The sequence below is a fragment of the Bos mutus genome, chromosome 10 (genome assembly GCF_027580195.1).
Source record: "Bos mutus isolate GX-2022 chromosome 10, NWIPB_WYAK_1.1, whole genome shotgun sequence".
Lineage (NCBI taxonomy): Eukaryota > Metazoa > Chordata > Mammalia > Artiodactyla > Bovidae > Bos > Bos mutus.
The window spans coordinates 43,481,100-43,506,952 of NC_091626.1; the positions used below are offsets into that span (position 1 = coordinate 43,481,100).

General features: G+C 51.9%; 1 protein-coding gene and 1 non-coding gene across 5 annotated transcripts; both read right to left on the reverse strand.

Annotated features, from left to right (window-relative positions):
- Positions 1-282: 282 nt before the first annotated feature.
- On the reverse strand, positions 283-19,148 carry SHF (Src homology 2 domain containing F). Of its 4 annotated transcripts, XM_005889383.3 has the most exons (7): positions 18,616-19,148; positions 9,925-10,066; positions 7,434-7,640; positions 6,128-6,268; positions 4,695-4,866; positions 4,439-4,558; positions 283-1,037 (listed from the first exon to the last, which is right to left on the reverse strand). In XM_005889383.3, exons 1-7 carry the CDS (start codon positions 19,111-19,113, stop codon positions 851-853), a joined length of 1,467 nt encoding a protein of 488 aa, XP_005889445.3. In that variant the 5' UTR covers positions 19,114-19,148; the 3' UTR covers positions 283-850. The 4 variants fall into 4 exon arrangements, with proteins under 4 accessions (XP_005889445.3, XP_005889444.2, XP_070233943.1 ...); XM_005889382.3 differs by lacking the exon at positions 6,128-6,268; XM_070377842.1 differs by lacking the exons at positions 4,695-4,866; positions 6,128-6,268 and having other exon boundaries at positions 876-1,037.
- Positions 19,149-25,729: 6,581 nt separating this feature from the next.
- TRNAH-GUG (transfer RNA histidin (anticodon GUG)) lies at positions 25,730-25,801 on the reverse strand. Its single transcript has one exon. It is a non-coding gene; the product is annotated as a tRNA-His (tRNA).
- Positions 25,802-25,853: the final 52 nt, after the last annotated feature.

Here is a 25,853-nt window from a genome sequence, read left to right on the forward strand (position 1 = left end):
CTCAGGGAGCCGCGCTCGTCCGGGCGGCGGGGAGGGGGCGCCGAGCGGCCAGCCGGATCCGGGTGCCCACCCCCGCCCCCCACGCCGGGGCGGGGATGGGGGCCCCGGGGGATGCTTTGACATCTCGTCAAAGGAAGGAACTTGATGCTTCGAAACTGCTTTTCACAGACGCCCCGTGCCTGCTGCTCCAGAGCTGATTATAAACAGAATCTGTGCTCGCTCCGCTCCCTCCCCTGTCGGCCCGGGGGGGCGGCGGCGGCGCTGGAGGCGCGGACGCGGCTGTGCCTGGCAGGACGGAGTTTATTTATTGCCTCTGGCCCAGAGCCGGGGCGGCCCGGGGCCTGCACAAGTTCCCGGCGGCCGAGCCCTTCCCCTCTTTCCCCACCCGCAATGCCGTCTCCATCCCAGGGGTCGGTCTACCCGAAGCCCTGCAGCAGACTCTGGGTGAACCCCCGCTGGTGGTTTGGGAGTGGAGGCGGAGAGATGGCCAGGGTGCCCCGTTGGCCCGCGTCCAGCTCCATCCGGCATTCACCTTTCCACCCAGGATGGCGGGGAAAGGGATCGCCACCTCTGCCCGAGGGGAAGAAAGGGGCTGGAGCTATCGATCTTAAACCCCTCGGAAGACCAGTGATTCTGACGTCTCCTTCCTCCAGGGGCTATTCTTTCTCCCCAGGGAGTCTTCAATCCTCAGCTCCCGACCACCTCTAACTCCAAGGTCCCTGTAGCCCTTCCCCTTAAGAATAAATTAAGGAATATCACAGCTTCCACTGATTCCTGGAAGAGGGGAAGAAAGGTTGGAGAGGTCGCTCAGGGCTGGGTCCAGATCTGTCACAAGGCCCGGGCCTCACCCCTACAGAGTCCGGATGGCCACGGGGTAGAGAAGGGACATGTGCTCCGCGCCCTTGATGGGCAGCTTGCGGCTGGCGTAGTGGTGCACGATTTCAGGGACGCTGCTGAAGGGCGGGCTGTTCTGGCCCAGCACGTACTTGTGTTCCTTGGTCCGGGACAGCTTCATGTGCATGAAACCCTGACTGCTCCTGGGAAGAGGAGGAGAGACCCTGTTGAGCCAGGGCCCTCTCCAGTCCCTGTACCCACCCGTCCCACCCGTGCTCCCCCAACCCCAACCCTGGCAGTGGTTCTTTCAAGGCCGCTGAGGTGGAGGGCAGTCCAGAAAGCAGCGAGGAGATGGAGGGGATTTTGTGAGTAGGCGGCAGCAGGCATTGGCTTTGTGGTGAGGGCACTGGGTGTGCCAAGAATGTGTGTGTGGTGAGTGTACAGGGTGTGTGCAGGTGGAAACAAGCTATCAGCACCACCCCCCAACCCTGGGATCCAGTCTCTCCCATCCCCACCCCCAGCTAGGGCCAGTTTATCCTCCCCCTCCTTGAGCTGTGGGGGAGAACACCTGTGTAGGGGGAGATCCTGGTGATTCATGAACAGACACCCTTGGCAGGACAGTGGGTGGCCAGATGCGACAACCAAGTGAATCTTGGTTGGGATTCTCTCGTGCAATGATTTGGGGAGGGGGTGAGCTGCTTTGGACATCCCTCCAAATCTGGGAACACCCAACTGCCTGGTCCTGAAGACATCCCTTCACCCTCCTGCTAACTGGGCCTTGGGCCAATCTCCCAACCCCCCCTCATCTATCCAGCTCTTCTGCCTGGGATGACATCATCACTAGGCTGCCTCTCCATTCCCTCCCTCAGAGAGGACATGCTCCACTGCCTCTCCCATCTCCCCACCACAATCCAGGAAATCAGCATTAGTGCCCAGCCCTGCCCACAAGACGAAGACCATGCTGCTGAGCTCTGGCCAGCTCCCAGCAAGAACGTCTGTTCAAACTACCACCAGCCTGCTCAGCCAGGCCCCAGCTCTAAAATGCACACACAAGCAACAGAGAAACAATCCTTGAAGAACCCTGACGCCCGAGGACTTGCTTCTGCTGGTCTGAGCCCCTGGAGGGGACACGGGCAGGGCTCAGAAGCTGGTGAGAGGCAGGGCTGGCAAGGGGGCTGCTCTTTGTGAGGCCCCACCCTTGAGTTGAGGCTGGCAAACCACTTGTTTCCCATCTAGGTACAAAGAAGGCTCTGCCTGGACGCATTGCACTAGGCCTACAGTGAGAAAGCACGGACAATGGGGAAACTAAAGAGGAAAGGGATGGGAAGAAAAAGACAGGCCCTTAAATCCATCCTTCCCTTCCCGCTTAGGGTGGAGTGCCCTCAAGCCTGGGTTTGTGTCAGGGTGTGGGGCCATCTTTCATGTGCAGGTCTGAGATAAGGCTGAATTGACAGTGAGCATGCAGGCCCCAGAGAATAGAGCAAAGGGCCTAAGAAAAGTTACAGCCCCTGGGGCAATGGAGAGGGGAAGCAGTGAGTAGTCACCCTCCCCTGTCCTTCCTGTGCCCAAAGCCCAGCCCATGGCTGTTGGCAGCAGCGTGGGCCCTGTGCTCTCACCGTTAGGGGACAGCCCCCTCCCCACAGTGCACTTGGGGGGATTACCTCTCCTGAAAACTGTCCTTATATCTTCTCCTTGAGGGACAGGTCTGGCCAAAAAGAGCAACAAGTGGTCAAAGAACTGAGTTGGCAGCTGAGAGCTCAGCCTCCGTGTGGTTAACTGACCTCCTGGGACAAAGTCCCAAGCATCCATTAGGACACAGCAGAGCCTTTGCCTGACCCTCTGGGAACCAGGGTGGGACTTGCTGGCCCACAGCGTGAGGGCTGGCAGGCTTTTGGAGGAAGCTGTTTAATTACCAGTGAAAGCCCTTCCATTACAGAGACAAGAGAAACTATAATTGTATTTCAGAGAAGCCATTTATATGCAAACAAGACTCTGGCAGACAGATGCTGGCAGGCCCAGATGAGCCTGGGCTGGAGCAGTGTCCAGGCCGCCCCCTCTCCTTCACTCCCCTGGATAAGGGAGGGCCCAGACTCCGCTCTGTTTGGGAGCCAGACCCCGTTGTCTCTCCTTGCTCTGGACCATACCAGCCTTGACGGGGGTGGAACTGTGTAATGGAACAGTGAGGTTCCTGGAGTCAGCCTGAGTGGGGTTCAGAGCCCGCTTTGGGCACTTAATTTGCTGTTGGCCTTGAGCAAATCACGTACCTCTTTGAATCTGGTTTCTTTTTCTATAAAAAGAGATTGATCTTACAGGTGGCAGTTGGTTTGGAGATGGTGTTATATGTTGCTTGGCACCTAGTAGATGCTCTAGGAATCATGACTATGATTTTTAAAGCAATACACATTTCCGAAGTGATGTAGATCAAATTTTTGACAAATAAAATTTTTCCTGAATGTTCCTTTGTTTTCATAACTTGCAGGCCCCCTGAGCATAAAAGCTGGAAGAACCCTAAGAGATAGCCATTGGACATATTTTGCAAATGCAAAAAGTCCAGAGAGGTTAAGTGATTTGCCTAAGGTCACACAGGTAGTTTTACTAAAATCTAAGAATGAAATTCAGGTTATCTGACTTTAGTTTGGCATTTTTTTCCCATTATGTTTTAGTGAAGTTGAATAATTATCCTCAAATGTGTGTGTTTAATACTCCCAAATTTCCATATATTGGATGTTTGAAGTGCGGTATACCTGTACTCTAATGCCCCCTAGGAAATATGGTAGGAAGTGGTATAGGTGGCCCAGTAACGATGGAGATGTGAATGGACAGCGCTGTGACAGGCTGCCATGTGGGGTTCTATTAGACAGAACTCCTGGGCGCCAAGGAGACTAGCCACCCTGCCAGTAGAACCTGGGAGGCAGATGCTGGTCTATGTAAAATATCTGTGCCCAGAGTGGAAGGCTGAGGAGGAGGAGGTGCCCTGACTCCTCTGCCTCTTTCAGGACCCTTTAAAGCTCAGTTGTCAGCCGCCATCCCCAGACCTTCTGCCCACCTCCTCAGAGTGAACAAGAACAGCTCTGCGTCCAACACTCCACTTTCTTCCCAGGACCCAGCCTCCATCTCACCATGTTGAGTTCCACAGGCAAAGTTCCTATCTCTTCCCCTGTACTTCTAGAACATCTTGGACTTTCATTAATAATGATGACACTGATAATTTATTAAGCATTCAGCACTATGCTAAGTGCTTATTTCATTTAATCCTTCCCTATAAGGCAGATACGTTATTGCCCCTGAGGCCCACAGAGGTTAAGGGGCTCCAGGTCACAGAGGTAGAAAGGGACAGAACACTTCTAAGCTGGATTCAATACCTTAACTGTTTTCCCCAAAGGACTCCAAGCTCCTCGAGAGCAAGTCAAGCCTCAGTCAAGCCTCAGGTGTCCGGGCTTGGCCCAGAGTCAGCATGTATTCACAGGGGATGACGTTCTCTCCAGCCTGGGAGAGAAACTGGAGACTCCTCCTGTCCTGCTGGTAGTCCTCACACTGATTCCCCTTGGACTCATCCTGACAGGCTCATCTTGTCTAGAGCCCCCAGCCAGCAGGCCCCACTCACTTGAGGGACAGGGAGAAGTCGTTCTTGCTGGTCTCACTGTTGCGCACCAGATAGCTGGCCTCTTTGCACAGCCGGAGCAGGTTCTCGGCATCTGTTCGGCTGATGGCCCCGTGATACCAGCTGAGGACAAGAGAAAAAAGGGGGGCATCTCTGCTGGGTCCCTGGCTGTCCAGGCCCACCCATTCTGAGTGTTCCCAGCAGGCAAGTCAGTGCCGGGAAGGGAGGGGAGGGTCCCCAACTGGACACAGACACTCACACCTGGTTTTCCAGAGGCAGTGCTGGGTCTGTCCACTCCCCCAGGGGGCTGCTGGGCTCCATGCTTAGGGGCTTGGCTGACTTGGGGTTCCCTGCAGAGAGTCGGGGAGGGAGGCGCCCCTTCTCCTCCCGGCCAGGTGACAGGCAGCTCTTCTCAGATCCTTCAAACTGGGCTGTGGGGAACATACCAGTCACAGACTCTGAGGACCCTAGAGGTAGAGCCCTATAGCCTAGCCAGGGCTCCATCCCCATTTCCACCCGAAAGGGAACAAAGGAAAGTTCTGCAAGGGTGGGGCCTGCTCATAAGCCTGACTAGCTCTAGGGACAGAATCGGTCCTTTCCTTGGTGGGGGCGGGGCTCAGCTCTCCTGTGCACACAGGGCCTTTCGGTCCCCATTCTGTGGCAAGAGAGGGGAGAGAAATGACATGAGAAACCACTTAAGCCTCTCCCTCTGGAGGAGATGACTGCCTTCCCTCTCCCATCCCCCTCAGGGTGGTTTCAGCGCTGATAATATTGTTTCTTTCTCCTCCTCAGAGTTCATTACCGTTCTCCAAATCACCCTGCCAAGCCATTCTGTAGAAATGACTTATCGATCCGAGAACAATTATCTGATTTCCCTTGGTGCCATCCTGACAGGCCATCCCTGCCCAAAGCCCAAAGCCGCCAGCTTGCCCCCGCCCCCAAGGTCGCTGCCCATAGGCTCCCCCACCCCCACCCCCCTGCCCCCGACAGAAGCCCAGCAGAGGCAGTGGTGCCCTCCCAGACCCCAGAGCCCTTCCAAGACCCTGGGCAGCCTGCCCAGGGAGGGCTGAAGCCAGTGGCCCACACGGGTAAAGCCAGCATGCACAGGTGACAGAGACCCCCCCCCTCAGCCTGTATTTACATGATGCCCACTCACACACAGGCGCAAATATACAAACAAGTGCTCATGCCTGTGTGTGTATGCACAGCCGCAAGCCCACCCCTGGCTGCCCATTGTGCATAAAACTGAACATAGATGAAGGGTTCAGTGTCTTCTCTCTCCCCATTTGGGCTCTTTTTCTGAGTACCACTTTCAAGCCCTCCAGTCACCAGGTGCAAAATCAGATCTCTCCTTTAAGGAGTCAGGTCCTTCCTGTGCTAGTATCACCTAGCCTCAGGGTTATTTGTGCTGCTGAAGGATCCGGTCAGGCAGAGCTCTGCCCCAAAAGGTGAATTTAGAAGAGTGGATTTACCTGGCTTGGTGGGAAAGGTATCTGGAGGGGGCCTCTCTCAGGAGGCACCTCCCTTGTGCTTTGAGGAGGGAGGACCGAGGCCTTTGTCCCTTTCCTCTCCCTCCAGGGCCAGAGGCATTCCTCCTGGGCTCTCTGAACTCCACCCCACCTCTCAGCTCCTCCCACCCAATCCCACGGGGCCTACAGGATGGCCCTCTCCAGAAGCCCCCACGGGACCCACCGCTGCCATCCTCCTGGCTGGGCTCGGGGACGGGGGAGGCTGGACCGGAGATGTCCCTGTCCCCGGTGGGCAGGGAGGGGCTGCTGTCCAGCTGTCCCACGGGCGGAGGCCAAGGTAGGTCTTTGATGACCTTAATGTCAACTGGAGCCAGGAGCAGCCGGGAGAAGAGAGACAGACAGAGACAGAGACAGAGAGAGGCAGAGATTGAGACACCGAAACCAGAGCCAGGATATAGGACAGCCTGGAAAGGAAAAAGAGCAGAGGCAGGGGCGGCTTCTGGGGGAAGAGGACTCTTAGGGGACTGGGTGGAGCCGCACTGACTGATCCAGTGGGAGGCTCCAGTGACAAACAGCAGAACACAGGGCCTTGCTCTGCCAGCCCCACAGGTCCCTTTTGATGTCTCTCAAGCCTCCAGGGCCCAAAGGGACTGGGCAGGGAGGAAAAGTGGGACAAAGGGCTGTCCACACCACCCAGCACCATACCCAGGCGCCCCCACAGCCTCCTGGCACCTCCCACCTTGCCTCTCTTCTCCCTTTCACCTGAAGCCTGGGAACTCATGGGTAGCAAGACCCAGACAGTCTGGCCGCAGGGTGTCAGGAAAGCTCAGACACGGGGGCAGATATTTTATTGAAATTTACCCCCCACACTCTCAATCCTGAGCCTTGACAATTAGCAGAGCCATGCCACTGGCGGCTGCAGGACTGCTAACGAGGTTTCCTAATGACGAGCATAGATTTTCCCATTAAGCAATCCAAACAGTATTGATTCTCCAAGGAGACTCCTGGAGATAAATGGCCCATCCTCAACGGTGCATGCTTTACAGGAAACAAATGAGAAAGCTGTGGTTTCTCAGTCTGACTGCCAGGGTTGGGGGGACAGAGCGGAGAGCCAAGTCCAGCTCCAGGATGAGCCCCTTGCCCAGGGAGGGTTGAGGAGGACACAGGAGCAGGAATGAGGTCTAACGGCACTAAGTCCTTGATGTTCTCACTGAATCAAGGATCCAGGCTCTTGCATCACCCATGCACACCCTCTGTGCTTTGTTTTGTTAAATATAAGTCTTTAACACAGGCCACACGTTTGAGCATTTTGTTTGGAATTTCTTTACTTTTAAGTCTACCCTGCCTCCTAAAAGATGGGGGCCTGAGAGGTGGTGATGCAGGAAGTCATCCCCTGACGCTGCACACAGTTCGTGTTCACAGTGCCCAACTCATCACCTCTGTCCCCAGGGCCCAGTCCTCCCATTCCCCTGAGCCTGGAAAGCTGCTCCGAGGCCCCAGCAGAACTGCCCTCTCTACCCAGGACTCACCTGCAAAGGCTTTGGAAATCCGCTCCTTCTTCCACTCCCAGGGCTGGTCATACTCCTCGGGGGGCCTCTCATCATCCTCTGGCAGGCGGGACTCCCGGGGCCAGGGGGCCCCCTCACCCTCTGGGGTGGCCCCCTCCTCCTCTGGCTCATAGGGTGTGTCATACAGAGGCAGGGGCTGAGCTGCTGTCTCCTTGGAGCCCCGGATCTCTGCCAGGGCAAGGCAGGAGGGGAGGTGTGAGTGGTCCTGGCTGCCTGGCTTAGCTTCCCTGGCAGGCAGCACCCTCCAGCTATAAGACTTCAGAGGGGAGGCTGCTGACTCTGCAGGGAGACCAGAGGCCCCTCAAAACACCCCTGGGGTTCCAACAGCATGGGACCCCACGGAGGCAGGGGCAGAGAAGCACCAAAGGGAAAGACTGAAAAGAGATCTTGTGATGGCCAGCAAGGGGTGGGTTGCTGAGGCTTACTCATTTCAGAAACTGAGGCAGAGTCCATTTCCTCCTTGCTACCCAGATCCACTTATTTCTTTGAGCCCCAAGTTTTGTCATCTCACAGTCAGAAAATCCTTCTTTGTTGTTCAGGCACTGCTGACCTCCTCCTCCTTGAAACTGTCCCCTTGGATGAGTCAATTTCATGGACTGTCTGCCTCTCTGATCACCCCCGTTCAGTCTCTTTCCCTGGATCCCTCTCTTGGTCTCTGTTCTCATACGGCCAAGCCTTATTCATTTCTCCCTGCCCTCACTCTTCAGTCTCATGGCACCCTTTGCATCTGTATGTTTCCAACTGCCATAAAGATATTTCCCTTTGGTGTTTCAAACTCACTGCTTTCTTCCAAAGTTCTAGTCTTTTCTGTGATCCTCTTTTAGGGATCATTGACCCCAATGAAATTTTGATAAAAATTATGGAGCTATTCCCCCAGAAAAATGTGCAAATTTTCTCATACAATTCCAGGGCACTCCTAGACCTCCCAGGTATCCACACCCCTCTGATCTAAATACAGTAGCCACCCTCTCATTTTCTCCACTGCTGGCGAATACACTGCTGGCTCCTTGGTCCTGGCCCCTCTTCTTTCTCTGAATCCCACATGTTCAGTGCCACCTGCTGACTCCCCGCTCTCAACTCTCTACGACCCCTTTCCCTCTGACACTTTATCTTGACTTCCATTCCACAGGGCCAGGTCTCCTCGTCTAGATTACTGCTAGGGTGAACCTCCATTCTACAGGCTCATGTTTCATGGTCTCCATGGAATAACACTCCCTGCTTCTCTCTGCCCCTTCACCCACCTCACCCAGGGAGGGAGAGCAGCTTATCTGATCGGACAGTGGATGCTTCCTTTCTTTCCCACATCTGTCTACTTGCAGAGAGAGAACATTCTGGTTCTTTCTCCTCCTGCCCCCGTACAGGGGCCTACAGCTGCCCTGTGTTGCCCAAGCCTGAGTGGGCAAGTTTAATTCTGTGGTGAAGTATTAAGAAGCCCATTGTAGTGACATAGCTAAGTAATGTTCTCCAATCAACTTTATCAGTAATAAAGCTGACATTGCTATCTCCATCTGTCTGTTTCCTTAATCCTATTTCTCAGTTATTTCCAAGCCCAGAGGGGAAGAAAGAAGTGTTAATTATCGGTCTCTTAAAGCCTCAACAATTTCCACAATAGCCTAATAACTCATCTTCCTGCTGCCCAGTTCTTCTAGCCTGCTCTGCACACCAAAGCCTCAGCAATCCTCTTAAAATGCCATACTCATCCTGTTTCTTTCTTGTCTAAGAATACAGAATGGCTCCCCTCCCCACTTTGGAGCAAGTCCAAATGCCTCATTCGAGCCTTTGCGATCCTTTACTGCCCCTCTTAGCTCTTAGCTAGGCTTAGCCTTATGCCTAGCGCTAAGATTATTTGCCCCTGAACAAACCTTCCTTTCATCCTTCCGTGGGGCCTTGGCTTACACTGATTCACCACATCCTCCCCTGTTGGTCCCTTTTCCTGTATGCTTTCTTGACCTCTGTTCCCCAGGGCCAGGTCTTATTCATTTCTCCCTGCCCTCACTCCCTGAACTACATACCCACTTCTGTGCACTGCATCTGCATGTCTAGTTATGTGTTTCCAGTCGCCACAAAGGTGTTTACTTCAACATCCCATCGTTTCGACCCCATCACCTTCCCTATAGCTAGTGATTCTCTGCTTGGGATCAGTGACCCCCAGCCCAGCCCACTAGCCTGCCCTTCCTGACTATCCCAAATGTTTTTACTGTCTGACCTTTGGTTGTATGGCCTTCTCCAGTACCTTAGGTCTTAGGCTCCATAAGTCCCAGCTCCTCCAAAATGACTATCTTGAAGGCAATGGCCACCACCCTCCCCAAGGACCCAGCAAAGGCTTTCTCCCTATTTTCTCGGGACCAAGGAATCAGTCCTTAGACTTGTGGGTCCCAGAGCCTGTTCTTCAAATACTCAGGCCTCAGGGAGTGTCCCCCACCCTGCTCCCACCCCCGACTCCATCACTTACCAGCCATCATCTTTTGTGCCTCATAGGGTTCCATGTAGCCGTCATTTTCAGGAACCTTCTCTGGGGCTCCTGCAGCACCTATTGGGCCTTCGCCAGTCTCCTGAACATCAAAAGGGTCCGCATAGTCTTCTAGAATTGCTAACTGTGGGAAGAGAGTGAGGGGAGCAGGCTTCAGCCATCTGAGAGACAGCTCTGCTTCTCCCCGGTTGCTCTGTCCATGGGAACAAGAGTCCTGGCTGCCCAGGAGCTTGGATGGGGACAAGCTCTGGCTCTTCCTTTGTGGGGTCCCCCACCAGGCTGCCCACAGAATGGGCCATCTTCCTTTTCTCTTAATTGTGTGCCTCTGGGCCATCCACTAGGCAAGCTGGCCTAACAGAAGGAATTAATTCAGAAACCTGCTTATAAAGGTGTTGGGAGTGTCCTAAGAATAAGCAGGGAACAGCAGGCAATGAGGCGATTAGCTTGGTTCATGTCTACCATTGCACTCCCAGATGCTGAAAATATTTGCTGACCATGGAGGAAGGAAGGGCTGAGCACTGACTTTATGTCACAGTTCACTGGTTTATCCTCACAGCCCTTCAAAATGCCATATGGGAATTATTATCCCCATTTTTAGGAAATAGAGGCTCAGGACAGGTAGGGAACAACATACCCAAGTCTGTTCCAGGTAAGCAGAGGAACCAGGATTGGAACCTGTGCCCTTTGTGCAAAATCATGCTGCCAACCTGCTACCACGGCATCTTGGCTATCCTGGGAGAGAGACCACCTTAGGACAGCCCTGAGAAAACCAGGATTTGGGCTCTGCGGAACCCCTCTGGGCTCTTGGAGGGAAGGGACAGGACAGCCCTGGCCTTGGCCCTCCATACTCAGGCTGCCCCTTCTCTCACACAAGTGGCTCATGGCCACCCCTCTGTTCCTGCTTCCAGTGAAGGCAGAGTGAACGGCAAACCACGCACCCTTTGGAAGAGTTTAAGGTTCTGGGGCGGGGCTCATTGAGGACAAAAGAGCCTTTCTCCAAGCTGGGCACAGGCTGGGTGGGTGGGGGGACCCGCTGAGGCAGACACAGAGACCAGTCCGCCCCGTGCCAACAGCCCTGGGAGATCACTGCACACCAGGATGCTGGGCATTGACAAGAGGTAGCTGTGAGGCCTGTGGCCTAGGGGAGGGCTGCTCCTGCCTCTCCCCCATTTTTCTAGACTTTCTTTCTGGTCCAGATCAGAACTCTGGGAGTCAGCTGGGCAGGGAGGCTGTGGGGATGACCACCCTGGCCTGGGTAATAGGATCTGAGACCCCTAGCAAGGCGGAATGAAGAAAGAAAACTTCCCACCTCAGATACCCCTTTTTGCAGGTTCCAAGTGACTTAGCAGCAGCAGCACTCTACAGGCCCCTCCAGGGGTCTTTGACATGCATCCCAACAGCTCCTAGCAGAACTCTCATCCTTCAGTTTTTCAGCTCCCAATTGTTTCACCTCGTTCCAATCAAGACCGCCAGCTCCTTTATCTCTACTGTATCTCTGCATGCCCCTAAGGCCACATCTCAGATCATCCTATCACCTCCACCAGCTCTTCCTGTAACCTGAGCTCTTTGTCATTTTTGTCTCTCCAGCTCTAATAAGCACCTGGTCCACAGTAGGCACTAGAAAAATGTTCTCTCTCCCTCCCTGAAGTTTCCGGTCACTTCATTACCTGAAAGCTCTATAATCTCTTTTTTATCTCTAAGGCTTTCCAATTACCTGGATCAGCTTATTTCTCTTTAGAAAGCCTTCCAGTCAGTCTCCCCCCAGGTCTGGTTAGGGGCTCTGTGCTGGGCTACCATCACATTGTGTAGTATATACTTGTCTTCTTATCTGTCTTCTTGCTGACTGTGAACTTCCTGAGGGCAGGAATCATGTTTACTGCTAAATTCCCAATGCCTAAAGTGCTCAGTAATTCTGTGTTGAATCAGTACATAAAAACAGGAAGGAAGAAAGGACAAAGGAAGCACTTTTCCTTGTTCATTCAGAAGAGGAAGCATGAATCTGGGTGAGGAGTCAGACAGAAGGTATGAGTCCCCAGAAGCTGCTCTGGGAGCAGAAGCACCTGGCCCAAGCCCCAGGCCCTTCCTCCCCAACTCCACGGAGCACCCCATGCCCTGGCTTTCCAAGCTCAGTCAGAGTTGCAGGCCGGCCCTTCCCACCAGAGCCTGGGCCAGGTGCTGTGACCCCTCCCAGGCTGGCGTGGGCCTCCACAGCACCAGCCCGCAGGGCCCACGGGCACCCAGGTGGCAGCTTTGTGGGCAGCTCAATGGCTCCTCTGTTCCATTCCTGGCTCTACACCTGCTCCAGGAAGCCCCGGCCCTCACCTTAGGCGGGGGTGCCCAGAAAAGCCACCCACAGGACAGGGATCAGGAACAGCAGCAGAGACGCCTGCTGGGAGGTTGGCAGGACAAGCACCTGCCTGGACATGGGGGACCCCCATCAGAGACCAGACCTGCTTTCGCAGTGGCTTCCAGGTCACGTGAGAAGGCAAACCATTCAGGTGTGGGAAAGCTGCCTCTGCCGGCTTCTGATACCTTTCCTCCACCACGACTTACTTTATGGGTCCTCTACTCGACTCTGATGTGCTCATTGTAGTATATGGTATCAGCCTGGTACACAGTAGCTGCTCAGTATGCATTCTGGATGCTCAAAAGGCCTCTTGCTCCCCAGACTCCATCTTCTGGAGAGACACCAAGTCTCAGTCCCCCATTCATCCTAACTGACTGACCAGTAGGGGCTGTGGGAGCAGCCAGTCAGGAGAATGGGTATTTGATGGGGATCAAAGCTTTTGGCTCAAGGGCAGAAGGAAGGAACGGACAGGGAAGGCACCTAAAACACGGGGCTGATATTTAGGCAAACCCTCTGGTAGTTGGAACGCTCCTGAAATGCTGAAATATTTCCAAACTAATAGGTGAGTAGCTGCTCCCCAGAGGGCCCCCTGCCAACCAGGTCTCCTTCCCCTCCTGCCATCTGGCAGGGTGGCTCCAAGACCCTGCTCTTGCACCTGTTCAGTTGGGCAGTGTCCCTCCCAAAGTAGCTGTCTGGCTCTGCCTTTCCTTCCTGCCCAGGCCTCTCCTGAGGGAGCTGGCAGGCCCACCATGTGGTTCCACCCTCCCACTCTGCAGCTGGACCCTGCTAGGAGTTCCTGAGCCAATCCATGGGGTTCTTAAGGCCAGGGGAGCAAGAGGGACATATGTCACAGGATTTGGGCTCTGTAAGGTCTCCAAAGTCTACCACTGTCCCTTTCCTCTATTTCTTTCATTTACATTTAATGTCTGGAAGCTTCTGGTCTTTTCATCTGTGGAATGGGGTTGGTATTAGTATCTGTCTCACAGGATTGGGTAGAGGACAATGAATACAAAAGTCTTTGGCTCAGAGGCTGGCATGTAGTCAGTGCTCCATCAGTCTTAGCACTGATGATAATCTCTTGTATACAGGCATTGGGGCCCCACAGTCCAGGCTTGTCCAGGGTGCACAGTTTGCAGCAGTGGAGACAAGAAAGTCAGAGACCCAGGTCTTAGTGCCTTGCCATAGATTTTCCAGAAGAATTGGGAAATGTAGCATCTTCCCTCCTCTACTTGTAGATGTAAAATACACCATAGCATGTTAAAGGCTATGAGAAGTCCTACAGTCAAAAGAATAAACTAATTTTGTCTAACTCAGCATTTCTCCAAACTATTTTAACCATGAAGTCCTTTTACCACTGAAAGTCTGTCAGTTTTGGAAATGGTGTACTACTGATATTTACCTTCCTCAAGATCAAACTTTTTGCACTTTCTGTTCCCACTTACCGGAATGCCCTTCCTAATATTATCTGCCAGGGAAATGCCCTCACATGAAGCAAATTTGTTATTATCCTTTTCTAACCACAAAGCAATGCCATGCCTGTAAAACATTCAAACATCACAGACGTGTACTAACTAACCCTTGTTACCAACCTTTGTAAGACTCTTGAAAGGTCTGTCTGAGGGCCACTTTGGGATTCAGGGGCAAGTGCTGGCCTTCAGCATTCAGGAAATTGTGAACTCAGCATAGAATGCAATCCTCATTCCTTCTTTAAGAGTCTCCTTCCCCTTGTTCATTAGCAACTGCTTAGTGACACATCCTCTCTCTGCAGGGGTCCTCGAGGCAGGTGCAAAGGTCCCACGATGCTGGCAGTCAGTCTGGAATCAGGCTGCCCCAGTGGGAACTTCAGCTTTCCTAACTAGCTGTGAAACCAAGTAAGCGTGACTCAACATTCCTGGTCTCCCTATTTGTAATGCTGGAATAATAACAGACCAGACTTGTCCTTATAGGGTTGTTGTGAGGATCAACTGTCTAATATACGCGAGCTGCTTCAAACAATGCTAGATACGAGGTAGAGGCTCAGTAAACATCCATGATTACATTGTTAGATATGAAAAGAACAAATTTCAGGATCCTTCAGGAGCTCACAGTGACACACACACAAAACAAGCTCTGAAAGAGAGAAGAAGCACCTCGAGGTGCTATGAAGCTACACACCACTGGGCCCCAGGCTCTGGAAGCATGACAGGCTCACTGTATGCAGGGTCTGGGCCCCTTCTCCGCTCTCCTATCATACCACACTGGTTCTCCAGGGTAGCTGGTGTTGGCTCCAGGTACCCCTCCAAGCCCCGACCCTAGCCAGCTGCTCCCATTCTGGTCACAGGCTCCTGCCTGTTCCTGGCTCCCAAAGGTAAAGCACCAGGGCTGCAATGTCACTGAGTCACTGGCCAACAAGCCACAGGTGTCTTCCAGAGGAGGGAGTGTCACAGCGTGAGAAGGCGGTAGTGAAGAGAGTGGACAGGCCTGCCACACCATCCCACAGTCACCTCGGGCCTTGGCCCTCCTCGACGCACCAACGGCAGGGGAACCAACAGCAGCACAGATGACCAGCCCGGGCCACAAAGGGTTCAGAGGTCTAACCAGTCCACAGAGGTCCCTTGACCCAGACCCTTCTCTTTTCCTCCGTCACTGGGGACATGAGGACAGGTGTAAGATAAACAGATCAGACCTCCAGATTCTGTGCAAGTCATAAGAAGGAAAATTAAAGCAGACAAACCCCAAAAAGGCAAGACCTCAGCCTCCCAGGCGGTGCCTGGGCCCGTGTCATTTAATGATACTCAAACACTCCATAAACACTGGCTAAGGGAGGGCCCCTACCTGCCCCCCTAACCCCAGGGCAGGCATAGCTTGTTCATCTTCTGGCACCCGGAATGTATCCTTCACTTCCTTCCTCCTGCCTATCTGTTCACTCATTTCCAAATTGGGACTGGAGGATCCAAGTCCACATGAAAATCATCTGAGGTATAGCATCTGTTTTTCAAAGTTCTTAATATTTTGGGCCCTGTGAACACCAATAAGAATCCAAGAGCTGTGAGCCTTTTCGCAGAAAAATGCTCACTCACCCAAATATCTGCGCACTATTTCTGGAGGTTCGTGAACCTTAGAGGCCCATCTGTGAGCTAGGGACAAGAACCTTAGTTTCAGTTCATACAAGGTGCCTGTCTTATTGCTCACACCACTTCTCTCTCTTTGCTCTCACTCTCACTCATTCTCTATCTCTGTCCGTCTCTCTCACACGTATCTTGGCATGATGGAGGCAAAGGACACATTGTGCAGATGGTCAGAGAGAACTCAAAGCTTCATCCAGTCAGGGCCCCTCTCCCAACCCCAGCCCCTTTTGCTAATTAGATCAGGTTTTTCCTGTTGAAGGTCTGAGAAAAGGGAGCAAAGCAAGGGAAGGCACAGCTCTCTAGCCCCTCTGCCAGAGCACAGCCTGATGGCCAGACAGGGCCCAGCACCAAGAGGGAGCCTTCCTGCAGCCAGATGGCAAGGCCCCGCCTGCCTGGTGCAGGGCGCGGCTCCCGCTGCTCCCACACCTGCCCTGCCAGGCCTGCCCAGATGGCCACCCGTGCACCCCTGCCAACTGCAGCCATGGGTCTCAGGGTGGGCCAGCAGCCAGAGCCCTGCATGGGGAGAAGGCTAATGGTCTTGAGCCCCCAGGCCTCTCAGGGTCCTGTCTGAAGGCCTATTCTCTCCTGACCCACATCCACTGGGCTCATTCCCCTTCAATCTCTCTGGCTCATCACAGAAGCATTTCCACCCATTGCATCAAATCTCATGATCCAGCCTCTCAGAGGGTTCTGACCCACCCAGTACCAGCTGCTGGGCTGCAGGAGAGAAATGAGCCAGCCCAAAGTAAAACCTGGGGCCCAGCTCCGTCGCGCCTCAGGAAGTAACCCAAAAGCAACAAGCCAAGGGGACCTGCAGGGCTAAGAGCGGGGGAAACGGAGACTAAGGAGAAAGCAGCCACAAAGAACAGAAATACTGGCTGAGCAGGGGCTCAGGGGGCCAGGCTGGCTCACTATCTAGAAGCCACAACTCTGTGCAGGCTCTGCAGGCATGGGCCGACACCTGGGTTTAGGGTAAGGGGCTCAGGTGTGCAGTCTGGGCTCTTCCTAAGAAGATCCAAACTGTTCTGAGGGGGTGGAGCTGCTCTCTTGGAATGGTGGGGCAGGGGGTGGGGGCAGCCCCAGGTCAGCATCCCTGCCCTGGGGCCAGCTCAGATAGCTTCCTGGATCTTTCTCACACACCCACTAAACCACTGAGCGCTCCATTTCATTTCTGTCCCCACAGCTGACAAAGGAGTCAGACACTGCTTAGCCCACAAGGTCTGAGCAGCCCACAGATCACAGAGCCGACTAGGAGAAGGATGGATGCCCTCGGTGAGAAAAGGCTGTGGGTTTCCACATGGTTGTGTGGGCACAGCCCCTTCCTTGGGGTCTCTGTGAGAATATGGACATGGGCAGCTTTAGTTAGGGGAAATGCTCACCCTCAGGTCACTATGGCAATGGACAGTCACAACTCAGGACTTATTTATGCACCACCCCTCTTCATGCCAAATTCTGTGTTAGGTGCTTGTGAGACATAATATGAAGACATGGTCCTTGTCCCGGAGGAGTCCATGGCTTGGTGGGCAGCCTGTTATGCCTTTCCAAGAGGATGCAGAGAGGAGGAGGGCCAGGGACATTCCAGGCCCACATGCCCATAGGCAATGGTCAGGGAGGAGGAGACTAACTGGTCAATAGTAAGAACAAAGCCACTGCCACCACCACCATCATCAACAGGGAAAATTAGGAAGAAGAGGAGCCTAAGGACACGTGGGGACAGGCCAGCCGCCTTCTGCAGGCGAAGGGTCTGCAGAATGGGCAGGATGGGCAGCCGTGCCCCATGGTAGGAACTCAGGGAAAAATAACTCACATTCCTGAGGCTTTTCTCTGACCCCGACACATCTCTCTTACCCAGGAAATTGGGCAGAACAGCATCACACGTTCAGCTGAAAACCTCAATACTGGAGCCAATGGATTCAGACAGCAACTTTGCTTTCCAATCAAAGAAAACAGTGTTCTCTGCTCAGGAGAGGGGAGTAAGCCCCGGAGCAAGCTCCCAGAGGTCAGTGAAGAGGGACAACAGAGCCAGGGCCACCCACAGAGTCACCTTCCTAGAATTTAGGGCCACAGGGGCCTGAGGATGGCTTTCAGCTCTCAGGCCACACTGGGGTTGGGCAGGGGGTGGTTCCTCTACCTGGGGCTTTGAGCCACAATGGATGTTCTCGAGAATGGTGAGAACCCTAAGCCTGAAGATCCATGAAAAGCTCTAACCATCCTTAGAATGGACACCAGGAGGAGGAGGCCAAGAAGAGAGAAGGAGTGGGCTCAGTTGCTTAGTCCCTTCTGGGCAACAGGTTCTGAGCACTGACTGTCCCCACGTTGTTGTTTAGTTGCTAAGTCGTGTCTGATTATGACCCCATGGACTGCAGCCTGCCAGGCTCCTCTGTCCATGGGATTTCCTAGGCAAGAATACTGGAGTGCGTTGCCATTTCCTTCTCCAGGGGATGTTCCTGACCCAGGGATCAAACCTGAGTCTCCTGCATTAGCAGATGGATTCTTTACCACTGAGCCACCAGGAAAGCCCGACTGTCCCCATACCTGAGGAGATAGGGAAGGAGAGCAGGAGTGGCCCTGCCTGTACCTCAGTGGCCGGCATCCTTGGTGAAGAGATGCATACTGCTGGTTCTGGCTTGCTAAGAACAAGTCTACCCTGCTCAACAGTCCACCCATCTCCAGCACCATGGGTTAAGGCAAAAGCCAGCTTTTGCCGTGTCCGGGAGAAAACCAGTCTTCCCCTCCTTTCTGGCGCTTGAGCACCTGCAAAGATGCTAACAGGAGGTGGGAAGGAGCTTTGTGCTCACTCTGCCCTGGGGGGGAGGGGTCAGAGATCAAAGGGCAGTGAGCTGCTGCTCCCAGAGAGTTGAAAGGCCATAAACTGGGGAAAAGCGGGGCTCAAATCCCGTTAGAAAAAGGCTCCCTGATTAGGCTCCGGGGGCTGCGATGAGGAGAGCAGAACCTGGGAGGGGGAGGGTCACTAGTTCCGGGGCGATAATAAGGGAAAGAGGCAGAGTTTGGGGCGCACGTCCCAAATTAGTAGGTCGAGAATCTGAACAAAGGTGGATGAAGCCTTCGAGCCCCGGGGTCAGAGACTAAGATCGTGTCCGCCAGGAACCGTGACACCAAGGGGCCCGGCCCCGGTCAGGCCACCTTTGTCCCTCTCGTAAGCCTCAGACCTCCGACCACCTCTCCTTCTGGCCGCCCCCTGCCCGGCGTGGCACTCACCCTGTCGCTGCTGGCGGGGTGTCCAGAGATTCGTTCCTCAGGCGGAGGAGCTGGGGGGCCAGGGGTCTCGACCCGAATAAGGCGGTGGGGGGGCGAGCCGTGGCGCGGGGGCGGAGTGGGGCCGGGGGCGGCAGGGGTGGCTAGGGTAGCGGTGCCGGACGGCCCCCCGGAGTAGGGGTCTTCGAAGTCACGCTCCCTCTGCAGCCGGTAGGCAGCCAAAATGTCCGGGGGAGGTGCGGGGGGCGCGGCCGGGGAAGGTGCAGGGGGGCGGTAGTCCGGCTCGGGGGGCGCCGGCTTGCCCCCACCTCCGCCGCCGCCCCCCCCGCGGAAGCCCAGATGCTCCCGGAGCCACTTGGCCACTCCGCCGCTGCCGCCCCCTCCTGGGCCCGCTCCTGCACCCCCGGCGCCGCGGCGTGATCCTGCCGGGCCGCCCCCCGCGCTCCCCTGCGCCCGCGGGCCCGGGCCGGAGCCGGCCGGAGGAGCTCCGCTCAGTAACATAGGGCCGGCCAGACTGAGCTATGGGAGAGTGGTGGCCGGGCGGGGGGCGGGGAGGGGGCGGAGCTCCGCCGGGCGGCGAGAGGGGGCGGGGCTCGTCGGTAACAAGGGAGAGGCGGGGTTCCGCTACCTAAAGGGGTCTACCTCCCCCCACTCCCCGCCCCACGGAGAGGAGGGGGACCGGCTTCCAGCCTGTGTGCTCGCCGAAGACGCGAAGTGGCGACCCCAGGGCAGGGCATCCGACTCCTGAGGATGGACTGAGGATAAATCCTCCACGTGTCGCCACGCCTCTCCCTGCAGGGGCTCACCTGCCCACGTCTGTTCCCTGCCGCCACCTCCCACCTAGCGCGACCCCGAGAGGGGAGTCCTTAGACTCCTGGATTCCTGGCTCTCCGGCTCCTTCTGCCCCTCCCCAAGGCCACTCCTAACTGGGAAATATTATCCTAGGAGGAAAAGCTGGGGTTGGGGGCAGGCAGAGGGGAGGCCGAGATGGGGGCTGCTCGGTAGGACCGGGTTTCGGCGTGCTGCTATGGGAGCCCCACCTACCTCCTCCCATCCAACCGCTCTCACTGCACATACTCTAACCCACTCCAGGCGGACATCTCACATCACAGACAATCAGCTCCCTAGAGGCACCCACTTCTCCCGAGTGGCTTCCACACACGCCCTCCTCACAGGCAAACAGCCCTTGCACAAACGCCTCCCACCCCTGAGCTCACCCATTCTGAGCAGGTCGACCCGGCCCTGATGCCAGAGAGCGCAAACACGCAGAAATTCTTTCATGTCCCGGGTTTCCTTGTCCGTCAGATTAGTGACAGAATAGAAACAGGCAAGTCAATAAACCAAGTCTAGAAACAGTTACAGTGTTGTCTATCACAAACCCCTTAATCCCCAGAGGCTCAGATGCTCAAGCGATAGGCATTTTTGTCTTAGAAATAAAGCCAATTTCTCCCCAGAAATATTGTAGCCCTGAGGCCCGACTCCAACACTTGGTTTTGACTGTTGGAAAGACAGCAGCTTCACTTCATCAGCATCCATCCCTCTGACACCACCTCAATGTCTCCCTCTCTCTTAGGCTCATATCTGCTTTGTGAGGGAGCAAAGAGCCACCTGAGGTCCCAAAGGGAAGGAAGCTCAAAACTGGAGTACAGTAAGATGTGATGGCAAAACTGAGAATCTCCTAGGATTCCCAGGGCCCCACGTCTCAAAATATTTGCTGAGTTTCTGCTTTGTGCATATTCTAGTTGGTGTTACAGGACGGTGCTTCTCAAACTATAAAATGAACACAAATCTCCTGGGGAATTTGTTAAACTGAAGTTTCTGTAGGTCTAGCTGGGATGGAATTTCGGTGGAATTCTAACAGGCTTCCAAGTGATACAAATGCAGCTGGTCCTCCCACCACTCTTTGAGGGGCAGGACTGTAGGAGATAATTGAAATGTCTGATATTGTATATGGTTTCATGAGGTATAATAGAGAAAATATCACGCACATCATAAAAATATGCGGCTTCAAATATGACTAATGGACTTCCCAGGTGGTCCAGGGGCTAAGACTCTGTGCTCCCAAAGCAGGGGGTCTGGGTTCCATCCCTGGTCAGGACTAGATCCCAGATTCCACATGGAACAATTAAAGATTCCATATGCTGCAGCTGAAAGATCCTACATGCCACAATGAAGACTGAAGATTCTGCAACTAAGACTCAGTGCAACCTAATAAATAGATATTTGCTTAAAATTGACTAACAAAGCAAAGATATAAATAAATATCTTTATTTATTATAAAGATAATAAATTCTAAAAGAATGATCCAGTAGATTCATATTGGAGGGTCTCCTCAATCACCAGGTGTTTAACAGTAATTGTGGGCTCGAGACACATCTCAGGATCAAAAGCAAGACTCTCCTCTTGCCACTGATTCTTACCTTCCTTATATCTGCAAAGGGCATGATGACTGTCCTGTGAGCATTAAGGGAAATCATGGACATGGAATGATGGAAATGATGGAACAGGCTTTTAAAACTGTAAAGTGCTTACAATGGTAGGTGTCAAATGAAGCCACCTATGTTTAAGAAATATGGAGCTAAGCTTCTGACAGCACAGAGGAATGGAACCAAATAAGGTCTGCACAAAAGTTGTCAGGCTTCACGCAGGGGGTAGACCTGAACTGGGTAGGGTGTGGGTAGATGAAGCAAAGGAGCAAATGGTCATTCCAAGCTAAGAGGTCAGCGTGGGTTGAGTGAACCAGCATACCATTAAGAAGGGGTGAATTCATAGTGAGGAAGATTAGGAAGTAAAATCACATGAGGATGGGGGAGGATATCATAAGGATAGTTTAAATGATAATTAGAGAGCTCTAATACTTTATGTACACCGTGAACTTACTTTTGTCTTAAACTTTTGTTAATGCACTTTCAGAATCAGGCATTGTTGAGCACCTCATGGGGCCAGATAGCTTGCTAGGAACCAAGGATACAGAGGTGAGGCTCTCAAGACTTGGGTGGAGTTTGCCAGATCCAAAGTCTTGTACTTAAGCATGTTAAGCATTGCACCATAGACTCAGGATTCTGAAGGTGATTTGGGTGTTCTCATCACTCAGTGAGCTTAACAAATGTTGAAATGAATAAACATCATTTCTCTTGTTATTTTTATATAGCTATAATTGTGGTATACACAATTTTGTATCCTTATTTTTTTCACTGAACATTGCATAATTTCCCCATTTTTATTATGAAAGCTTTATTTTCTTCCAGGTTTTTTTTTTTTTTTAATTTCAAACTTACAGAATAATTCAAGTAAGTACAAGTAAGAAAGTACAGGGGAAATCTGTATACCCTTCACCTAGATTCACCACTTTTTAACATTATGCCACATTTGTTCTATCCCTTCAGCCTTTTCCCCCCCTTAACGATTTGATGCAAGTTTCAGTTGTCATGATGCTTCAGCTCTAAATACTTTAGCAGCCATTCCCTAAGAATAAGGAATTCTTCTATGGGGCCACAAACCATTATCATTAATAGCATTGTCTGTTATACAGTCCATATTAATTTTTTTCCATCCCTCCCTGCCAAATGTCATTTACTTGGGTTTCCCAGGTGGCTCAGTGGTAAAGAATCAGTCTGTCATTGCAGGAGATGCAGAGATGTGGGTTTGATCCCTGGGTCAGGAAGATCCTCTGGACGAGGATAGGGCAAGCACTCCAGTACTCTTGCCTGGAGATTCCCATGGACAGAAGAGCCTGGCAGGCTACAGTCTATAGGATCACAAAGAGTCAGACTTGATTGAGCGACTGTGCACATACATGCTGCTAAGTCGCTTCAGTCGTGTCCGACTCTGTGCGACCCTATAGACAGCAGCCCACCAGGCTCCCCCGTCCCTGCGATTCTCCAGGCAAGAACACTGGAGTGGGTTGCCATTTCCTTCTCCAATGCATGAGAGTGAAAAGTGAAAGTGAAGTCGCTCAGTCGTGTCTGATTCCTAGTGACCCCATGGACTGCGGCCTACCAGGCTCCTCTGCCCATGGGATTTTCCAGGCAAGAGTACTGGAGTGGGGTGCCATTGCCTTCTCCAACACATACATACATATATACATTTGGGATTTTTTCCGTCCAGATTCAGGATTTACCAAGGTTCCCCTGTTGCACTGTTTACTTCTTTACTCTCTTTAAAATCTTGAAATATTTCCCATTTTTTTTCTTGCTAGTTTGTTTTTCATGACATTGCTCATTTTGAAATGTCCAGGGCAGTTGTCATGTAGAATGTTTCACATTTTGGATTTTTCCATAGTTTCCTCATGATTAGATTCAGGCTTGACATTTTTTAAAAAAAAAGACCACTACATTTGAGATGATGTGGACTTTCCAGTGTGTTACACTGGCAGGCCAGTCAATAGTGCTCATTGTCCTTTATTGGCGATGCTAGGCTTGATCACTTGGTTAAACTGGAGTCCATCAGATCTCTCCATTTCACAATTTAGAGTAAGTTGTGGTGTGATAACCTAAGACTATTAGCTCCCAACATGTTTTACCCAGCGGTCTTAGCTTCCATTGATGATCTATGCTTACATTTGTTATTACACTGGGGATTGCAAAAGGTGACTCTAATTCTGTCATTCTGCATTTATTATCCGGCATTCTTCTGTAAAGAGAGAGTTTCTCCTCCCCCAACCCCTCCACCCAATCCCTGTGGTCTCAAAAAAAATTTTTTTTAATTTAATATGTATAATCCATTACCATCATTTTTTTAATGCTCAAAACTGTCCTAAATTGGGCCAGTAAGAGCCCTTTCAAGAAGCTTCTGGATTCTGTTGACTTGGTCTTGCCAGTCTTTAAACACTTACTTGCTTTCTCACATAAGATATTCCAGACACAACTTGTACTTACCGGTCTGCAGTTCTTGTACTTGTAATCAATTTCTTTAAAGGGGTCTTACTCCCTTTAGTTGGAGATGGCAGTTAAAAGTTGACTTTGTACTTTAAAAATGGCTATTTAATATCTCATCAAATGAACATACTTTATCACTTTATTTGTTGATCATTTAGGCTATTTCCATTATCCTCCCTTCTAAATAACTGTAACAAACATCTTTATGTGGATAACTTTTCCAAGTTTAGGATAATTTCCTTTGGCAAGATTCCCAAAAGTGGAGTTATTGGGGCAAAGAGTGTATATTTTTTTCTGACTCTTGTTACACGTTATCCGTTTGCTCTCACAGAAGGTTTTTAAAGTCAACGACTTTTATGTGTTAAGACCAGTGACTTCTCATTTCTCTTTCTCCTGTCTGCTTACCTCGTCTATGCTTAAAGTCCTCTTCTCCCAAACTTTTCTTGAAATGACACTGTTCTCTTTTCTCTCAAGACAAATCCTGTCTTCCTCCCTTAACGTGCTAAGTTTGCACATGTCCCAAAGCCTAGTCCTTAGTGCTCACTTCCCTTGCTGGGTACTGCGTGGGATGTCCTTACTTCTATTTGCTTACCTTTGAGTGCCCAGTCCCATTCTGAACTCTCATTCCTTCTGGTTTTGTCTTTTTCTAAGCCTGGCCCTTGCCTTTGGTCTCCAGCCTTGCCTTGCATTCATCTCTGTCCACAACCTTGAGAAGACAAACATATCCCAAATATATTAATTCTGTTCTTAGATATTCTGCATGTAGATGGAGCTTCATTTGAGTCATGTTTTCTGGTATAAAAATAACATGGTTCTGTGTTGCAAGAATACAACTTAAAATGCAGCCATACAGCAAACTGGGCCACTTATCTCATTTATGGACTCCATAAGATATCTCTGTTCAAATATTTATGAGGAGGCTGTATTCTTGGAACACAAACATAGTAGGATTCAGTTCTACCTTCACTGAACTTGAATTTTCTAACTTGAGTGGTTTGTGATTTAAGTTGGATTCTGACAATAAGGAAGAAATGGAAGTCCAGTTCAGTTCAGTCTCACAGTTGTGTCTGACTCTGCGGCCCCATGGACTGCAGCATGCCAGTCTTCCTTGTCCATCACCAACTCCTGGAGCTTGCTCAAACTCATGTCCATCCAGTTGGTGATGCCATCCAACCCCTCCTCCTCCTGCCTTCAGAGGGTCTCCAAATGAATTCTGACCTTCCAACCTAAAATCAAAAGAGGGCCAATTCCCAGCAGAGCCCAGGCTCCCATCCAACCGTTTTTTTTTTTTTTTTTTTTTGGGGGCAAGGTAATGAATGCTTTTCCCTTATCTTATCAACCCAGAGTTCCACCCTCCCCAACCAGGAGCCTGTGCCTGGGGAGAAAAAGGACTAGATCAGGTGGGTGGAGATTCCCCCTGGGGTATGTATACTCTTCTGTAGTGGGAGATAGGTTACCAACGCAAATCTAAGACTTCAAGTTTAGTCTGATTTCTGGGGGTGAGGAAGAAGAGATGTCACCTGTACTATGGAAGAAGCAAGCGGGAATATATGTGCATACATGTATCAGATGACCCTAAGTGGTAAAGAACCCGCCTGCCAATGCAGGAGACATAAGAGAGAAGGTTTCAACCCCTGGGTCCGGAGGATCCACTGGCGGAGGGCGTGGCAGCTCATTTCAGTTTTCTTGTCTGGAGAATCCCGTGAACAGAGGGCTACAGTCCATAGAGTCGCAAAGAGTCGGACACGACTGAGCGACTTAGGACTCAACACGCATACATATACAAATATTTATTTATACAAAGACTGCCACAGAAAAATATATTGGAAACTGACGACGATTGCTAGATAGGGTGAAGAATGAGAGGGAGACAGTTTTCACTGGGCTTGTGCTTTGTATTCTCCATTTGAAAATGAAGACTTTTTTTTTTTAATGTATGAAAAGGAAAGAAATCGCGAGGCCACAGGGTCGCTGTTTTGTTGGTGTAAAATGATTTTGACACTGATTTTCAATTTTTTTCAGGAGGGAAAGGGTTACAATTTGTTTGGTCTAATGCTGCATTCAGAGGATTAAATGAGAATTATTGAAGGTGGCGATCGGAGGTGGCTCAGTTTTCAAAGTAGAGAGATGCAGCGTTTCGTTTCAAAAAAGTGAGTTATGATTTATATAAAGCGTCGTGGACTAGGGTGGGAAAAGGAATTTAAAAGTAGAGGTCCCTTGCCGTGCCATTGTTGCCACAATGCCGTGACTCGGATTCGAACCGAGGTTGCTGCGGCCACAACGCAGAGTACTAACCACTATACGATCACGGCGAGCTACCGGAGACCTGTCAGGCGAACTTTCGGATTGTCTTCTTCAACAGTT